Consider the following 18,532-nt stretch of genomic DNA (forward strand, 5'->3'; position numbering starts at 1 on the left):
TTACAAAATTTGTGTAAGGATTTATCTTAAAAATGAAACAAAAACCTCACCATTTTATTTCTTTACATATTAATCTATAGTTATTAAAAGTATTACCAATATTTCGATAGCCATGATCGCCAACGCGCAGTCATTTTGATTGTGTGCAATCAAGAGTGAGCTTCAGACCACTCTCTCTCCCAAGAATTTTGGTTTGATCCCCAGTGGTGGCGGAAAAAGAGAGTGATGTCTGATAGGGTTAGTTGTTATCCCTCCGATGGCATGGTGGTTTTCCCTCGTAGGTTTCCCTCCAACACGAAAAAACAACATTTGTTCCCTTAGTGGCCTCGTAATAAAAGCTCTACAGAGCTTAGATTTATCGTAAACAATGTGCACCACGTTAAATAAAGATTATTTATTTATTTTAAAATATAAACATACATAAAACAACTTCATCCCGATTGCCTGTTCGGTGTAGACTTGTTTTTACGAAAATTCATGATTTATGGTCAATGAAATATTCATGACCCTTATCATCCCCTGATCAGCAAACCCCACACGGATAGGGACGGAACTGTGATAAATCATTCCGCTTGGACCCGGATACGTCCAGTTTCATTACCATAAAGACATATGTACGGAAAATGTTAAAAACATTGTTTTAAAGTGTCCCTAAAACAACGTTTCGTTCGTTTTGCATGACAGCGGCCATTTTTAGTCCAAACATGTATTTTCTGTCGTCAGTCTTTAAAAAAAAAGTTGAAAGGTATTGGTATGAGTTTGATGTAAAAATATGATTAAGGATGACATAAATGTTTACTGTCAATTTTTTACAGAGATACAGCATTTGACTAATGGACGAACATTTCATTTCATTGTGGAGTGTTGTTTAAACAATAGGGTTGAACAGCAGGCTAAAAGGCTATATAAATTCTCTTAAATAAATTATAATTGTCGAGCCAAACAATGAACCAATAACTATAGTCGTGGTACAATTAATTAATACACCATCGACCAATCACTTGACATTCGGGGTAAAATAAAGGTTAATATTAAATTGTTTCAACAGGTTTGTGTCATTACTATTCATGATGTTTAATGAAAAACAATAACTGACCTTTTATTATTCTTGCCTGTTCCGATCTAATAAAGCAAAATATATTCTGGTTTTTATGCATGCATTGACACACTAATGATTAACAGATATAATTAGAATTAATTAAACAGTAAACATTGACATTGCAAATAAATATATATATTTTGAGAAGGACAGATAACTCTGTTGATGATTATAAGAATTTCGCTTTATTTGGCCCGAAGCTTTGATAGAGTAAATCAATTTACCGTCATCAAAGTAGAGCTTTGTCCTACAATATAACTGCCCAGGAATCAATCTTTCAGGAAGTGAAATGTTTAAAAACCTTTTCCCTCTCCTTTTAATGTAATTTAGCATTGAATTTGATATCCAATTTAAAGGAGGAAAGATCAATTTGTAATTCTGTTTCAAATCCAATTCACTGGAAATGAGATGTTTAGTCATCAAACAGTGGTTTTGGGTACAGCTGATTCTAGTAAGACTTGTATGTACAGTGGAACATTGTTAGTCTGGACACTTTGGTTTGAGTGTACAGTGGAACCTTGACAGTCTGGACACTTTGGTTTGTGTATACAGTGGAACCTTGTTAGTCTGGACACTTTGGTTTGTGTGTAGTGGAACCTTGTTAGTCTAAATACTTTGGTTTGTGTGTACAGTGGAACCTTGTTAGTCTGGACACTTTGGTTTGTGTATACAGTGGAACCTTGTCAGTCTGGACACTTTGGTTTGTGTGTACATTGGAACCTTGTTAATCTGGACACTTTGGTTTGTGTATACAGTGGAACCTTGTCAGTCTGGACACTTTAGTTTGTGTGTATAGTATTATATATATATTTCAAGATTTCTGAGGGCTGAGCAGGTTCAACTGTACGATAATCTTAATTAAAACCTTTTTTTTATAATTTGTTAAATTGAATTATCATGAAGTATCTAGGATTGCAAAAAAACACTGGAAATAAATTTCATTTGTAAAAAATGGATACCAAACTGTTTAATGCTAAGTTTGCAAAAGAAAAAATAAATAAATTGGAGGTTGATTGTACTTGCAGTATCCTTTAAATCAACTAGGTTTTCTTATTTCTTTTTGCCTTTCAATTTGGTTATTGATGTTAAGGTACTTTATTCACTGCTGAAATTACTTCTTAGTTTAATTAAATCCACGTTGCTGTTTTAAAAGCATTGTTAGCTTCACAAATATAATCTCAAATTTTATAATGATATTAAAATGTTGTTGTTTTTTATTTAAAATGTTGTTTTTTTATTTGATATGCTGTATCATTTTTTTATTAGGATATATTTTAATTTCAACATTTGTACAGTATAATTGTTTTTATGAATATTTGTGACATTATTACAAATGATAACTTTTTGTGTAATATGAGTGTAGGCTAACAAAACTTTCAAAACTACACCTAATATAGTTTCATCAAACACCCAAACTGATGTTTTTTAGTATGCAAACAGAAAACTTTATTGATTATGAAAGCAGCATTGTTTAAGAAAAATACATTAAAATTTTCCCCAAGATATTTTTACCAAGTTGAGTTCTTGTTACAAACTTTTATCAATATTGCCAACGGTGCTTTTATTGACGGAATAGAATGTCGGGGAAAAGTTAACTTGTAATTGTCAAGAGAATCAAACTCCGATTAGCCATTCAAAATTTTCCATTTGTAGTTTAAATTGGAACAAGTTTTATAACACTCCCGAGGTCTGTGTATTTATATGTGTATATAAATGTTATTACAGAATGGATCCAGCAAGGAGACTATGATTTGTCGCAGAATTTCTCAGAAATAAGTAACCATGGCGACGTTATGTCTGAAAGCAAAAATATATAGGTGTCAGACTTTTGGTGTGTTAACCTAAGGTTATGGGGATCATTGGTTATAAAAAGATCTGAGAAATAACAAGTGTCTTTAATTGTTTTGCAGACTTTGTTACATATATTAGGAACATATTAGATGGCAAATATGTTTTTCATTTTGAATACAAGTCACACACGTGCTTGAGTGACCACCTCTGTTAGGAGACCACCTTCTTTAAAACACTACCTGGATATAGAGATCACCTCTGTTATGAAACCACTTTTAAAACTCCCCATGGCAATGATTTTCCTATCAACTGAAACCTGTATTAAGAGACCTTCTGCAATGAAAAACAAGTTTATGTCCTTCCCGAGGGGTGGTCTCCAAATACAGTTTCAACTATTAACCTTTCTGAGAAATGTATTTATTACGCGCCAAGATACTAAAAAGTCAGAATTTTCTCCAAATTACATAGGGTCTTTTACCATAGGTAATATACAGACACTCAGCAAAAATCAATATGCATTGTCGTGTTCACAACTAACGATTTGTCGTTTCTCTTTTTATCCACAGATCTACACAGACTGGGCAAACCATTATTTGGAGAAGGCTCGTAACAAACGTTTCATCAGCGACCTCCAACAAGATGTCACTGACGGGGTGCTTCTTGCCGACGTAATTGAGGCCGTCAGTGAGTATATATTCTTAGATTTCGTATTCGTCTCCAGTGGGAAGGTTATTGTATCAATCCACACCGACTGGAAAGCCAGTCTCACTCTGATATAGAAGGCGGAGTCTCGTAAAAAGGTCAATAAATGCAGACTCAGCAGTATATTTCTTGTCTTCTCCCAAGTTTAATCAAGACATAAAAATATTTTCTCCCAGGATCACCAAATGGAGCTTGATCGGTGGAAAGAGGACAGGTGTATTTTGTCTTTTCGGAACTATAAAAATGGGTAGAAAGGTTGTGTGTACTCGACAAGTAGGAAAAGTTTAAATCACATGATTTATTCCCGACACTGGATCCAATCGGCAAAAACAAATGTTTGCATTATCATTACTTGATGTTAAGCGAGCTCTCTAGTAGACAGTTACTTTAATACAATAACTATTTTGTTAGATAGCTCACACTAATTAGCTCATTCATCCCTGTAGACACATTTAAACTCTTCCAATTCAAAGCCTGGAATAGTTCATTATGAAATTTACGGGGTGGATGAGTTAAGTCAATCACTTTAAAACAGCTTCTCTCAGGGATATTTATAATTGTGATAATAAATAAGAGCATGGAGATTATTAAACCTTTCATAAAAACCTTACCCAAACCAACAGCTCAACTTAGTTTAGTTTGCCTGTAAGCCATCACGCCATGCCATATTTTTGTCATTTGTCATTGAAGTCAATAGAAAGTTATGCATAACACTTTTAGTGATTACTTCTGATTTGTTTTAGTCTAGAGATAAAGTAGATTTTTCAAAGATTATCGCCCCCCCAGCCAAGATAAATTGGTATCGCTCCTGGACAGATAAAGATGATTCTCTTTTTTTTTTCCTGTGACATTCTCTTTTTTTTTTCCTGTGACAAGTATATAGTTAATTTTTGAAAAAAGTTGATGATATCCAATATTTCTGGTATTAATAATATACCTTGTTCAGCCCAAACGTTTTAAATAATCATGACACTATATTTATATATATTATTCAATAATGATGAAGGAAAAACTCGCTGACCTTTCAAATAATTGTCTGTCAAAATTAGTATCTCTCGTCGACAGATACAATTATTATCCCTTTTCCCCCCCTCTGACAAGCGTAATTTATTGAAAAAATTAATGATGTCTAATATTTCTGGTAATAATAAGATACCTTGTTCAGCCAAAATGATCATGTAAGAATATTTATATATATTATTCAAGACTATTATGAAGGAAAAACTTGCTGACCTTTGAAACAAATGTCTGTCTGGTTCCCCAGTATTGAGGGTTGTATAATTGTTGGCTGTGTGTGTTTGGAAGGTTAGAAGGTACAGCTCCAGACTGGCCGCTCCTGATTGCTTTCTGAAATCCTTTGACCCAGCAGTGAGAAGGTAGATCAAGGACTGACTGGCTTGGTTTCAGACTCTGACAGACTGAGCATTCTCGTCTGGTCCTCGGGGCTTTTTAGCTATTTTTAAAAGGACCTTGACCAGAAAATTTAGGAAGAATTTGTTGACATTAGTGAAAAAATGAGAGAAAAGAATACATCTGATATATATCCAGTAAACCTGTCTAAACTGAATGCCACAGGGGTCAATATAGACAGGTTCTTGGATTAATAATTCTCAATTATTGATCAATTATTGCAGAAACAGGCCTCTGTTCACATTTTTTTTTTAGATTAAACAGGGTTCAGTTTCCACAGGTTTTAAGATAAAAAGGGGTTCTGTTCTCATATGTTTCTACAGTGTTTCTACAGGTTCAATGATTAAACAGAATCCTGTTTTCACAGGTTTTTAGATTAGACAGGTTTCTGTTCCCACATGTTTCTAGAATTTAAATAGAATTCTGTTTCTACAGGTTCTACAGGTTTTCCAGATTAAATAGAGTTCTGGTTCTACAGGTTTTCCAGATTATATAGAGTTCTGTTTCTACAGGTTTTCCAGATATTATAGAGTTCTGTTTCTACAGGTTTGAGGATAAAACAGGCATCTGTTTCTATATGTTAAAAGATTTAAAAGGATTCCATTTCCACATAATTCTAGATTATGCTGTGTATGTGTGATAAATTTATCAAGTGATTTAACTGGAAGGGATCCAGGAGTTGTTTGAAGATACTTATGTGACATTTAGCTGTGAAAATGTGATAGCATGAATTGGGGGTAAAAAACCAATGCTGCATTTAGTAAAATGTCACCCACTAATGATAGGAAATCTTGTTGATGTGGAACTATATTCAGAAAAAAGATTTTCTTTCTTAACAGCAATTAGGCTTACTAGCTAACATGAATTATCTTCAAAATTCATTTTAATTGTAAAACAGAAATAAACAAACAAATGGGGTTTACTTATGGATTATTTTCTCTTGCATATAGCATTTATCAGGAGAAGGGGAGGTAACTCTTATTGACTTTATAGCAGACGAGTTGCTTTGACCCATGTTACTTTTATTGATGATCAATACAGCTAACGACAAGTACCCACATCATTCACCGATATAGTAAACAGTCGGATCTATCAGTCGATAGTGAATGTCTCGCATGAAACATGTTACGTCCAGATCAAAACCAGCCCCACACACCAGCCGGGCTAATAGCAATTATTACTCACACAGAAGTAGGGAGGGGGGTATGTGTGTTTTCTCAACGAAGATATGTTGTGTATCAACCTAATTGGAAACATTTGTCTACCACACCTGGGTGATGGGCCCATCTTTAAACGATTTGTGTAGAAGCTTGTTTGAAGTCGTCTATAGCGCTAATTTGTTACGTTCCTGCTCTGTTTACAGTTTTTCGTCATTTGTAAGATTTTCAGTTTTTTAGCGGAATCTCCGTGGATTGTAGCATTCCAGATTCCAATTCTTTTCAAACAAGATGAAGGCACCTGGAAAATGTTTCGGCCATAATTTTTTAATTAGAGTCTGTGTATTAGATCAAGGGATGAGTCAGACCTCGTTTAGGCATACGGTACTTGTTCCGAGGTCTGGAACAATCTTTTTTGACATAAGCAATTACACCCAAGTGTAGGAGTCCAAAAATGATTCATATTCGTAAAGATACATAAAGAATTATCGTGTTCATTATTTTGATATGCAACACAAGCCATCTTTTACAAACAAAACAGTACTACTGGTACATATAAAATATTTCACATGAAAAATGCATTTCTGTTTTATGATTTCATGATTGAGTTGAAAACAGTCAGAATGATTTTAAAAATACAGAGTGGTTTCAAGAAACACTAAGATTTGTATCTCAGCTTAACTCATTCACCCCTGAAGACACATTTGAGCTCTTCCAATTCAAAGGTTGGGATAGTTCATTATGAAATTTCAGTGGTGAATGAGTTAAACTGAGGAGGCCACTTAAGCGTTTATATATAATCTTGATGAGCTGATGAAATGAAGTCTGGTTAGGTTATTTGCTGGTACACATGTACTTGAGAAGAAGAAGCAGTTGGTGTCACTTTTCAATATCTGTTTGATTTAATTTGTACATGAACAAGATTTTATGAGAAAGTGCTCACAAAGATAACCGTTAATAAAGACACTGATGATCCTAGATTGACTTTAAGGGTCACAGATAATATTTTCTCTAAACAGAAATCTTTTTGAAAATAGCAATAATTGCTCCATTTTCCACCTACTTGAAAAGAAAGTCGTTTTATATTGGGAAAAAATTATCTTAATATCAATCTGCATTGCTATCTGTCTATATCTGTAAGATTTTAATAGACTATAACAGTTCCGATAGTCAGTATCACTTAAATGCTTGCTGATAGTCTGCTTCCCTTGAGTGTTTGACAGATAAGGAGCTCTGCAGTGTTTTTATGTAGTTCCATTTGACTTAGATTTATTCAGATTGTAATGTTTCTGTATGTATTTTCCACTCTATGCATATGCACGATGTGTATAGCATTTAATCAGAATGAGAGAAAAAATAAGACAAGCGATTACCATATCAAAACTTTTAAAAAGGATGGTGAAAGATTCATAAAAAACTTCTGAGCAGCCGTTTCATTTTATTGACTGTTGTGATTGTATACATAAAATCTAGCATTTCATGAAGACAAAATGTATTAACATTACTTAAATACTGATATTTAATGTTAAGAATCACCAACTATTTGTTAAAATAATGATTAACCAAGATGCAGCTCTAGTAAGCAAGATGTTAATCGTAGCCATATTTGTCTGTTTTCAACAGTCACCTCCCCTCTGTCTGCAAGGACATGATTGCAGTGCTGTATACCTGCAGACTGAGGGATTTGGCTTCAATGTAAAATTATACAGTTATTAGCATTGGAGATCATATTTTGGCATAGCTTAATGGTGAATCTTTATAAACAATGTTAATTTTAATATCACAACTCAAGTTCAAAAGTTACTGTCAAGAATGCATATATATAGCCTTAATATTGTTTTCAAAGGTCAAAGGTCAGACTGAACCTACTGGATATCAGTTTGGATCAGATAAATGTCAAGGTCAAGGTCACAAACCAGAGTTTATCAGTAATCTGAAAAGCAAAGGTCATGTATATGTCAAGGTTATAATTAAGATACATTTCATAGCTAGGTCAAAGGTCATCAGTAGGGGGACAAGCCACACCCTCAGAACATTGATATGATGTAAGTAAGGCAATGCTAGACTATCCACTAATATTATTGAACTTGTAACTGTATGGAATGAGAAATAGAATCTTGTAATCTTACCTGCCTACCTTAGAAATTAAGATTTCATCCTTGAACAGATACAATTCAAAACATTGTATAAATGAATTAAAGACTTTATCAGCTAGGTCATTTACTGCACTTTGATAAACAGGTCTAGTTGCAGCAGTTGAAACTTACATCATCGGTACTGTAAATGCTTGTGCATGCTTCGTCAATTTTCTTTCCCAGAAAAAAATAATAGACGTCCAAATGGATTGGCTTCATATTTTGGTAAGTCTAGCCGGGAAACGACAAACAATAATTGGATTGACAGACTTTTATTATTACAAGTACCGCAAAACAGGAAGAGGTGCAGTTCTAAAATGTTGTCTGTCTCCACACAGAAATCTGATACATTGTTTGAAAGGAAATATGACGTGAAAGTCCCTCACCGACAACCCTGGTTTCGTACTCGATACTTTCTATGTGCATGGGTGCATGAATTAAGAATTTCGGTAAGAATTAATTTGTTGAGGTTAGAGCAGTTTTACAGATAAGTTTTCCATTTTTAGCAGAAATGTGTAGGTATTCAGTGTGTTCTATCACAGTCCTGTATTACCATATTGTGTTACAGACTTCGTGACCTCAGAACACGCAACTAGTGGATTACCTACAGAATTTGCCGGAAGAGCATTTTTTCTGCAACTTGATACAAACATATTTTGTTAATCTGTGAATAATCGTTCTGTGATACTAATGTTTCTGTCTGTGCTTTCATAGGAAATCAAATAAACGGCCTACTGCTCTTTTGCCCTCAATTCTCTGTACATACATAAAGATTCTGTACCGTAAATAATGCATGTATTATCACAGGCGATTTTACTGCTGGGTGCTGTGTATGATCATTCCCATGACATTTTCCTGGTTTTTTTCTCTGAAACTTATATAAAAATGGCTGCTTGACTGTCAGTTAGCATTTTGTTGTTTCCACGAGCCTTTATTAGATCATGTTTCTCCGTTTAGAGACGGCTGCTGTACGATTGTAGAAGGGACTTTTCACCTGGGCACTATACCTACTAGTAACTGTCTGTTGGCAAGGCTCCAGGAATTCTTCTCTATTGGAGGGAGGAAAAGGCCCCAAGACTGCATTTTATTGTGCATGCTGCACTCGAAACCTACAACCCTAATGATAATTACCGTCAACAAATGCGCTGTAAAGTGTCTTGCTATGAGCTTTACTGTTTTAACGGTCCAAATAATGATCCGGCAACTGATGCTGAAGACCATCTTCAACTACTGTTGCATGGATGTTTTTGTTTATCTGAATTGTCTGAATTTTCTGTCTCGAGTCTGTCTTCATAAATCATACCATTCTTTGACATCCTGGGTAGCTCAGCATCCCTGCTCAGATGCATGGAGAAGGTATACCATTAGCTCGGATGCAATTTACTTCCAAACAGTGCAGTTCTTATTTGTTCCGTATTGCATACCGAGGAAGAAATGGATTTGCCCGACAGAAATTATCGAACCATTTACCGTACCCTTTCTTTGTTTATGAACTACATATAAGTTGTGTTCTTTAAGTGGAAATTTATTATATGATAACAACTATCTAGTAAAAGAGTTGATTTTTTTTTTGTGTTTCAATATATGAAATTAAAAACAGTGTCTTTATGCTTTAAATGATGATTTTGTTCCAAGACATTTATAAATAAAGAATCTTGACATACTTTTCTTCATATTTGTTAAGCTCTGAATGCATTTTGTCCATTAATACACTTAATTGTTTTATTAAACTATAACAATTTGAGTTCAGATTTAATGATATGAATGAACTCAGATGAAAGTTGTGCATATTTTGTCAAAAGAAAAGAATTTTGAAATTGGAATTTGAAAATGAAATCTAATGGGGTCAAAATATACACACCTTACTTAAAATCAGGTCAGGTATTTTCCAACTGTTTGATGTTTTCCGTAACAATTTGATATTTCCGACAGTCATTTCCCTACTCTGGTGTGTCTGTTTTTTTCTAAATTTGAGGGATTGGGAAGGGATGGATTTTTGATTGTCTAGTAAGAAATAGGACATTTGGTGGCATGCCAGTTGAGAACTTGTTTTCAAAGGAGCTGATGATAAAAAACATGATACCAGTAAATCACCTTTATGTAAATTAATTCCTAAGAAATATGAGTTTTTTTTAAATGAAAGGATTTTTTTTTTTTTTTTTTTAAATCTATGGGCCACAGTGGCTGAGTGGTTAAGGCATCTGACCGTCACAAATCTCTAGCCCTAATCACCACTGGGTTGCGGGTTCGAGGCCTACGTGGGACGGTAGCCACTAGGTACTTTCCGCAGGTCGGTGGTATTTCTCCGGGCACTCCAGTTTTCCTCCACCACAAAAACCTGGCTCGTCCTTAAATGACCATAGCTGTTAAATGGATGTAAATCACAAACAAATTTTAAGGTATAGTGTCCTGCAGTATTTATTCTAGAACTGTGATATGTCAATTTCCCCCCCTAGTTTTAGACCAACATTTGGTAAAATTATGTTTATTGCCAATATGTTTTGGCCTTCAAACCTCTGCAGGTCTGTTTTCATGCAGTGAATTATTTTTTCTTGGCAGAGAGATAGTTATATATAATTTCTAAATTTGATCAAATCGTTTAGTTTCATTTATATTTCTTGATAATTTTCTAAGTCATTACTCACTATTATACTTGGATCTATAATGCTCACTCCCACAATTTGGCAAATTTAGAATCTCAGATCTACAGTATTGATGTTAGGTTATTTGGTATCTTTATATATTTTATTATTTAGCCATATATAACATAAGAATTCTCTCAAGAAAATAAATTAATGAGTGATGCATTAATCCAGTATAAATTTTGTTTACAAATATTTGAAAAAAAAACGAAATTTTGAAAGAGTTCATGATTAAAGAAAAATGTTCATGAAAGGCAAATGAAGCTGACAGATCTTAATACAACTTTGTTCTGTTATCATAAGTCCTGATGCGATTTTGGCAACGAGCTTGACAATATTAAGGCTAACGTTAACACCTGGCAAGAAACAGACATTTTCTGGTAGCAGACGGACACATGTGTGCCGGTTACCTTCATCAGACGTTATGGAATCTTTCTCCTTGAAGAGGATTTTAAAGTTTGTCGGAACAATGTTGATTGAAATCAAACATCTGACTCAAGCAACTGGGAATGTGTACCATTTCATTTCCTGTCTGTGAGTTATAAATATTCTGACATTTTGTAAACATCAATATCCTAGTACTGGTGGCAGATACACAGAGTCCGCACGCGATTCCATAACATTTGTTGAAATAAGTGGCAATATGCATAGCATTTAGGAGTGTAACAGTCAAATAAATTGAATAAGTACCTTTTCAAAGTGATCAAATTATGAAGCATTAAATAGACTGGTGGAAAGGAGAAACCTTAGGAATCATGTTCTGTGTGTCCAAATTCTAGTTGGAGACCATCACTATATGTAAAAGAAATTATGAAACCTCTGTTCCTTTCATATTTTATAGAATATTTGGTAACCCCAACCTAAACTGTCACTCCCCTCTCTGCTGGTTACCACCAAAAGTCTCCAGCCCTTGTTGATCAATATTTATCCCAACCCCCTATACCCCCTATACCCCCTATTCCCCATATTCCCCACTCTCAGACCACCACTGCTCCCACTCATCCATTCCTAATCCCCACTCTCAACCCCCACCCCATATCCCTCACCCCTAACATCATGACCACCCCCCCCATCCCCCCATCCACTAGCCTCTAGCCTCTATCCCAGGCTAGCCCCTTCCCAATTCCTCGCCCTCAGTCCATCCTTTATCTGCCCCTTTCAGATTCAATTCATGTATCTACCACTATACAAGTTATGAATTTGAAACAAAAGCTTAATTTTTGCAAGCATTTTAAATAGTCCAATGGTTTGTTTAAAGTTCAAAATCCATGGTTAAATATATCTAACATGTTGTTAAACAATGGTGTTCATGAAAATATGTATTTTATTAGGAAAATTATTACCCCTCTCCCCCATCCTTTCCTTTCCCCCCACAAAAAAAAACCTTAATGGATACGTTTTTTGATATCGGTGGATGTATAGGGGGTCCCTAACACGTTTATCAGTGGCTATTTAATATCTCGGTGAAGCTTCAGATAGGATGAAAGGTATTTGTTTACAAATGATTGTGATGTGCAACGTCAAGATCAAAGCCTGAGGTATTGATTATAGCGTCAGATAGCTTTGCTTGGATCTCCAAACAGGTAATTTAAGATAATATATTGATGTTCTGAGCAAATACTACAAACTGTTTTCGTGAAATAATTCAATTAGAAAACTGGTATCTTACTTTAAGTATTATTGCCCCTATTCCTCAATGGATGACCGAGTGTTTGTTTTAGTATAACACATTAGCAGGCTATGAATTTTGTTTACATTTGTTGTATTGAATCAAGGCTTTGTTAGCGTAAAGAAATATTAGACCAAGGTAAACAATTGCTGATTATTGTTTAGATTGGTAATTTGATATAAAGGGTATATTCACGATTATCTTTAACAAACAGATAGAATGTTGATGAAGATAAACTTCACTTTGATAGAGTGAAAAAACATAATTGAATTAAAATAATTTTATGGTTGTGGAAGTGATGATGTCATAGTGACGGAGGTAATATTGATTGAAAACAAATATTACGATTATTACAGATTTTTCTGAACCATTTTATCAGTCTTATATTTCCCGTAAAGAGTATCTGTCCGTATCCGTCGCGCTCGTTAATTACCCACATTATCGCTAGTTTTGTATTTTTGCTGCCATATGGAGAAATTGGCTTTTAATTACCTCCCCTGCTTTCCCAACCAGTCGGAAGCAGTTATGCAATTAAGATCAAAGGCGTGATTATGGTCATCCTGACTCTTGTATATAATTATCAAGTAACAGATGTTGTACCAACGACATTTTTTATTGATGAAAAATTATCTTGATGACACTTGAATGGCCTAATGATTACGATGCAATGTTAGCTACTGGTAATGTTTACCTGAACCGATGTGCCCAGCTTATTATTCATTATATGTTAACACAGAGTATTGGGCAAGTTTTGTAATGTATCTTATTCTTGTGTATTGTATAAAAATATGTCATTAATTTTCTAATGAACTGAATTTACTTAAAATCAATTTCTTGGACACTTGCATATTTTTCTGTCAAGTTAAAGGATTTTTCCAATGCCTGGCCTATTTATTCTATATTTTCATGGCTGCAGTTCTTTGTAAATAATAATGATCAATTGTATGAAAGTTGTTATGATTTTAAAAGAGAAGTTTTTATTCCCTACCCTGATGAAGATTCAATGGCCTAAAATGTCATCTATTTAACTTGAATTTTGAAGGAAAAACTGAAAAAACATTTAAAATAATGGAAATAATTCAATTGATAGTGTGTAGTAAAATGGAAATTTTTGCTGTGTGAAAACATTTGTGATTTTGCATTGAGTAAATAAGCGCGTTTTCAAAAAACCATTGCCGACACGAACATTTCCACTCTGCAACCAGTTTTAAGTGCCACAACGCAAACATATGTCGACATGCAAGAATTTCAATGTTTACATTATATAAGAAGAACAAATACATTATATAAGAAGTACAAAGTATAATGTAAGGAAAAACAGAAAAATGAATTCAAAGTGTCTGACACATTCTCACAAATATACCTTATCTGAAGAATTTCGTGTTTAAATAGACCAAGTAGCTTTAACACATACCTGATCATTACTGATATCGGTAATTAAATCAGATTGATGGAGAAGTAATTGATCTGTTCTGACAAAGGGCTTTCAGTTTTTACCTGTATTACCTGTGAGTTACCTGTGTGTGTTACGTATACCTGTGTGTGTTACCTGGCGTGTTGGAAAGCTCTGTAATCAAACTCACAGGTGTTCAATTGTAGCGGATACAAATTGTAAATATTATGTCAGGTGAGAGTATTTGTTTGAAGGAAACAAAGCATGTGAATGAGTCACAGAAATCGAAATGAAAGCCTGCATCACAACTGTACAATGTTGTATTACAATAAACGATGAATACCTGTCGCCGTGGAAACCGTATGCCTGTCGTGTAAAACAGTTTTTAATGGCACTTTTATTTCATTTCTGCAATAATATGACAATTTAGCCCAACTATCAAACACGGCTCGCTGTAATAAAAGAGAAGACAAAAAAATTGTCTTGTTTTTTTATATCCTGTCTAATTATTCTGGAAGGTATGTTATGCTAATTATGACATTATTAAAAAAAATAGGATGTTAAAAAATTGAGCGATGTAATCATTTGAGGTAGCGCTTTGTAGGACAATGATATTTTATTTCCCATTCAGTACTTAGTTTGACAAGTGCTCCCTGGCCTTGAATACATTGCAATAACTGCAAACACAGAATGAACTGTATGTGTGCAGTTATTCAAAGTCTCTGTCCAACTCGAATGGCCTTTGATGCCGAAAGCGAAAACTGCACCCACCTGCACATTGGTCTTCAAACCACGTCAAACACTTTTGACCTCAAAGTCAACCAGGGCTGCATGATTCTTTCAGTTTTGTGTCATGTTTTATAAGTCTGGTCCTAGAAATGTGATCATATTAGCCTCAGCTCAAATCAAATATGGAAATACAAAATCTGATAAGTTTCTAGAACTAAACCCTATTTCACGCTATATATAACACAATCATTCATGACTATTTGTGCAGCAGAGTTTTGGAATTGATAAGGGGAAAAAAAGGAAAAAGTAACCTTGAAAAATCTTAGTGATAGCAAGGTGGCAATTTAAAGAGGGGCATTATATCAAGATTTTACTGTAGTCTGAATGGCTGCTCTTATAAAACTGCTGAATTGTAAAATTCCACATAATCTGGTGACAGCCATTTTTGAGACATTCTAGGAATGCCTAAATTAGTCCCGGTTGGATATGTCACCTTACAGGAGTAGGCCTGACCTCACAAGATTTCATGAGAATTTTATACTGAATAGCCAAGAGTCCTTTTTGGAGGTAAACGATTATTCGAAATACTGACGAAAGCAGTTGTTCCCAATAGAATCCTTGACAACAGCTCTTGAGTTCACTTTGTTTGGCTTTGCCCCAGGTCCTGTGCACTGTAGAGGATACTTGTCAGACGCAAGACAAATCAAGTGTGTTGAGGTCATTTCGTCTTATTTTTCGTGACTTTTCATATCAAAATCTAACCAGTTGGCAGCAATAATTGGAGTCTTGCAATCTGTGCATGGTTTTTGGAAACAAGCAGCTTTTAACTTTCTACAATGAAGTTAGGAGCAGATCAAGGATTTGTAATAGGGGGTGAAGTGCATCAGTGTTAGGGTTAGGGGCACAATATTGTTCAGTTTAGAGGCCTTGGAGAAAGTTGCTGAGTGTAGAAAATTTGAAAAGTGAGGTTTTTTTTTTGAACACCAATTGACTTAGACTTTGTTTAGGGGGTGGATGGTGGTGAGTAGAAGGTTATTTTTTAAGAGAATTTGCCTTCAACATTTTGGTAACATAAAAATATTGTCTACAGAACATCTACACCACCATTATTCAAATTTCGATGAAACTATGTACATAGGTTCAGTACATTGTGGAATTGTGTCCCATTAAGGTTACTTTTTCGTTTCCGTTGGTTGGTTAGGAACAGAGATGGTTTTATTTCAGTTGAGTGTTACAGTTATCATAAGTAAATGCATATTTTGTTTAGTGTATTGTACAGTTCAAATAAAAATATAACTCCTAAAAGTTGATTGTTTGCAATGAACATTGCTTTGTTTAAAACACAATGTTAAATAAAAAAAAATGTCTTGTATCTCGTGAAACAACGATAGAAGAAGAAATTACTAAGTGATGGTCACTCATTGGGGATTGCCAGAATATGTTGTGAAATGTTTTTGCCAGAATTTCTTCTATTTGCAGATGTACACGTATGTGCAATTTTGTGTTTTCTGTCACAAATATTTATTGCTAAACAGACATCGTCTTTCTGATCACAAAGATCATGTTTCATGAAGGTGTTGCATGTTTGAGAAAATATTTTTATTGCTCAATATTTGTCTGAACATGTCTGACGTCTTAGTATTTCTGAAGTCAAAATTAATTATTTTCTTCTAATTTTTTTATTTTTTTTCTGGTGTAAAACAAGGTGGAGCGTTAAAGCCATAATTATTTTAGACCAAGTTTTCAACATTTCTAAACATTTCTTGCTTTATTTTGCAGCTAACGAGAAAGTGAAAGACATTAAGAGCAAACCCAAGAACTCCGCACAGATGGTAAGTCATATTGTTTCTTTACAGATTTAAACTTCACGGACCATTAGCCATACTGTCCTTGGCATTACCTATGAATAGATCTGTACTCGCATGAACGAATTTTGTCGACAGATTTTATGAAACGCATCCATGTGGAGCGTGTTGCTTGATGAAGCTACTTTTTGATCAAAGGTCGGAGACTATTTTATTGTCAAATAAATTTTAAAAAGAGAAAAAAAATGAATTAACAAATGAATAATAGCTGTGTTTAAACAAATTAAAAACCTGTGTTATTCAGAATTCCGGTCATAACGGTAAAATCAAAGCGATTTCATAACCGAGTCAGTATATTTCATTCAATTTTAACTTTTTTCAGAATTGTACCTGATTTTTGCAATAGATATGAGAAACAGTTTGTTTCTTTTTAAATCAACACTCTTTGAACTCTTGTTCAATTTCAAGGCAGACGTTCAACCAGTATTTTTTTTCTAATCTAAATACTTGGACATGTGTTCACATTGCATGTTAAAAGTGATGAATTTCACAAATGAGAACAAGTTTTTGGTTCATCGGTTGACAGAATTTGTACATTGTATGCACAGCAGACGACCTGGTCGTTAATTTGTATGATCATCTCGTGGTTAGACTGCCACAGATCAGATCTTCTAGTAAGATGGGTTGCCAACATGCAACCAAAATTAATGATTTTGTTAAAAATTGACAACACAAAATAATTGTGCCAATTTTATGAGAGAGAAAAGAAAAGAAAAAACTTAAGTTGAATAATGAACATAAATAATAACTGGATAATGATAAAATTAATGAAGAATGTTACTAATGAAGGATGCCCTACGTGGGGCAGTTACCAGGCAATGGTCGCAGGTCGGTGGTTTTTTTCAGGTACTCTGGATGCCTCCACCACCAAACAAACTAAACAAAACCGTCGATATATTGGCATAGACATCCGCCATACCAATGGTTCTCCATAACTTCTTCCCAAATCTGAAAATTAAAATGAGCAAGCTTCACATTTACAGCTAGATATTGAAAGACAAAGAAACCTCACTTTTGTTCTTTAGTAGACTGAATATTTATAAGAAGTTGCGATGCAATCGAAAAAAAAAAAAATCTTTCATTATTTCTCATTTTCCAAGACACCATAGCGTCTGGTGATATTTCCACGATGATGCTGAGTTTGCGGATTTCGACATTGATATTTAATTGGCATCATCTTTGATGGTTTAACATTAGTGCAGTTTGAGAGCAATTTCTGTGCAAAGACAAAAATAACTAGCACAACCCAAGAGAACATTTCAATTGTATGGAAATGATATTCAGCAAAATAATCAACTTCCAATTCTGGGGAATTGAGATGGATCCATCGATTCATCTTCCAAGTATTCTTTGTGTAGACAGATAAACGTCTGGATTCTAAAGGTCAAGATGTTGTGGACTCTTCGTCGCTATCCTGCAGTCCTATTATTAGCAATCCCGGGTGATCATTCCTACCATCCCAATTAACTTCTAGAGCTTTAAATCACAACGCCAACTGAATAAGTCCTCATGTATTGAAACACAGTTTCGACTTTGATATCTAGGAAAGATTTTAGTAGGTCAGTTTTATTGTATGGTGATCGGGTTTCATTTGAAAATTGAATCCATGACTGTAGTTGTCTTTTTTCTATCTCGGAGTCAAAGGAAGGGCCTGTAAATTGTTCAAGTATGTGCTAATCATAGTTATTTAAAATCTGTTCCATTTAAGCAGTGTATTTAGCCCAGTAGTCCTTTCACTCGGAAAAAGTTTTCCATGTCGGTAAACAGGCCGGGGGCGTCAACTGATAAAAGCCCTGTTATCAATCGCGGCTCCGAATCTTTTAAGATAAAAAAATAAAAACAGAGTGTTCAATACTAGGATTTTAAGCTTGTACAAAGATTTTGCATAATTGATTTGGAAAATTTTGGATGCTCCCTGCTGGGTTTTCTTTATCAAGTTG

At 34.4% G+C, this 18,532-nt stretch overlaps 1 protein-coding gene across 2 annotated transcripts in view; it reads left to right on the top strand.

Annotated features, from left to right (window-relative positions):
- Window positions 1–18,532, top strand: part of LOC110448376 (neuron navigator 3-like) — a 479,162-nt gene that overhangs the window by 257,621 nt on the left and 203,009 nt on the right. For both annotated transcript variants that reach the window (XM_021494571.1, XM_021494572.1), the window contains exons 2-3: window positions 3,457–3,574; window positions 16,507–16,559. In XM_021494571.1, the coding sequence (XP_021350246.1) occupies window positions 3,457–3,574; window positions 16,507–16,559 (171 nt within the window). The remainder of the gene's footprint in view (window positions 1–3,456; window positions 3,575–16,506; window positions 16,560–18,532) is intronic.

This window comes from Mizuhopecten yessoensis, unplaced genomic scaffold, assembly GCF_002113885.1.
Source record: "Mizuhopecten yessoensis strain PY_sf001 unplaced genomic scaffold, ASM211388v2 scaffold4025, whole genome shotgun sequence".
Lineage (NCBI taxonomy): Eukaryota > Metazoa > Mollusca > Bivalvia > Pectinida > Pectinidae > Mizuhopecten > Mizuhopecten yessoensis.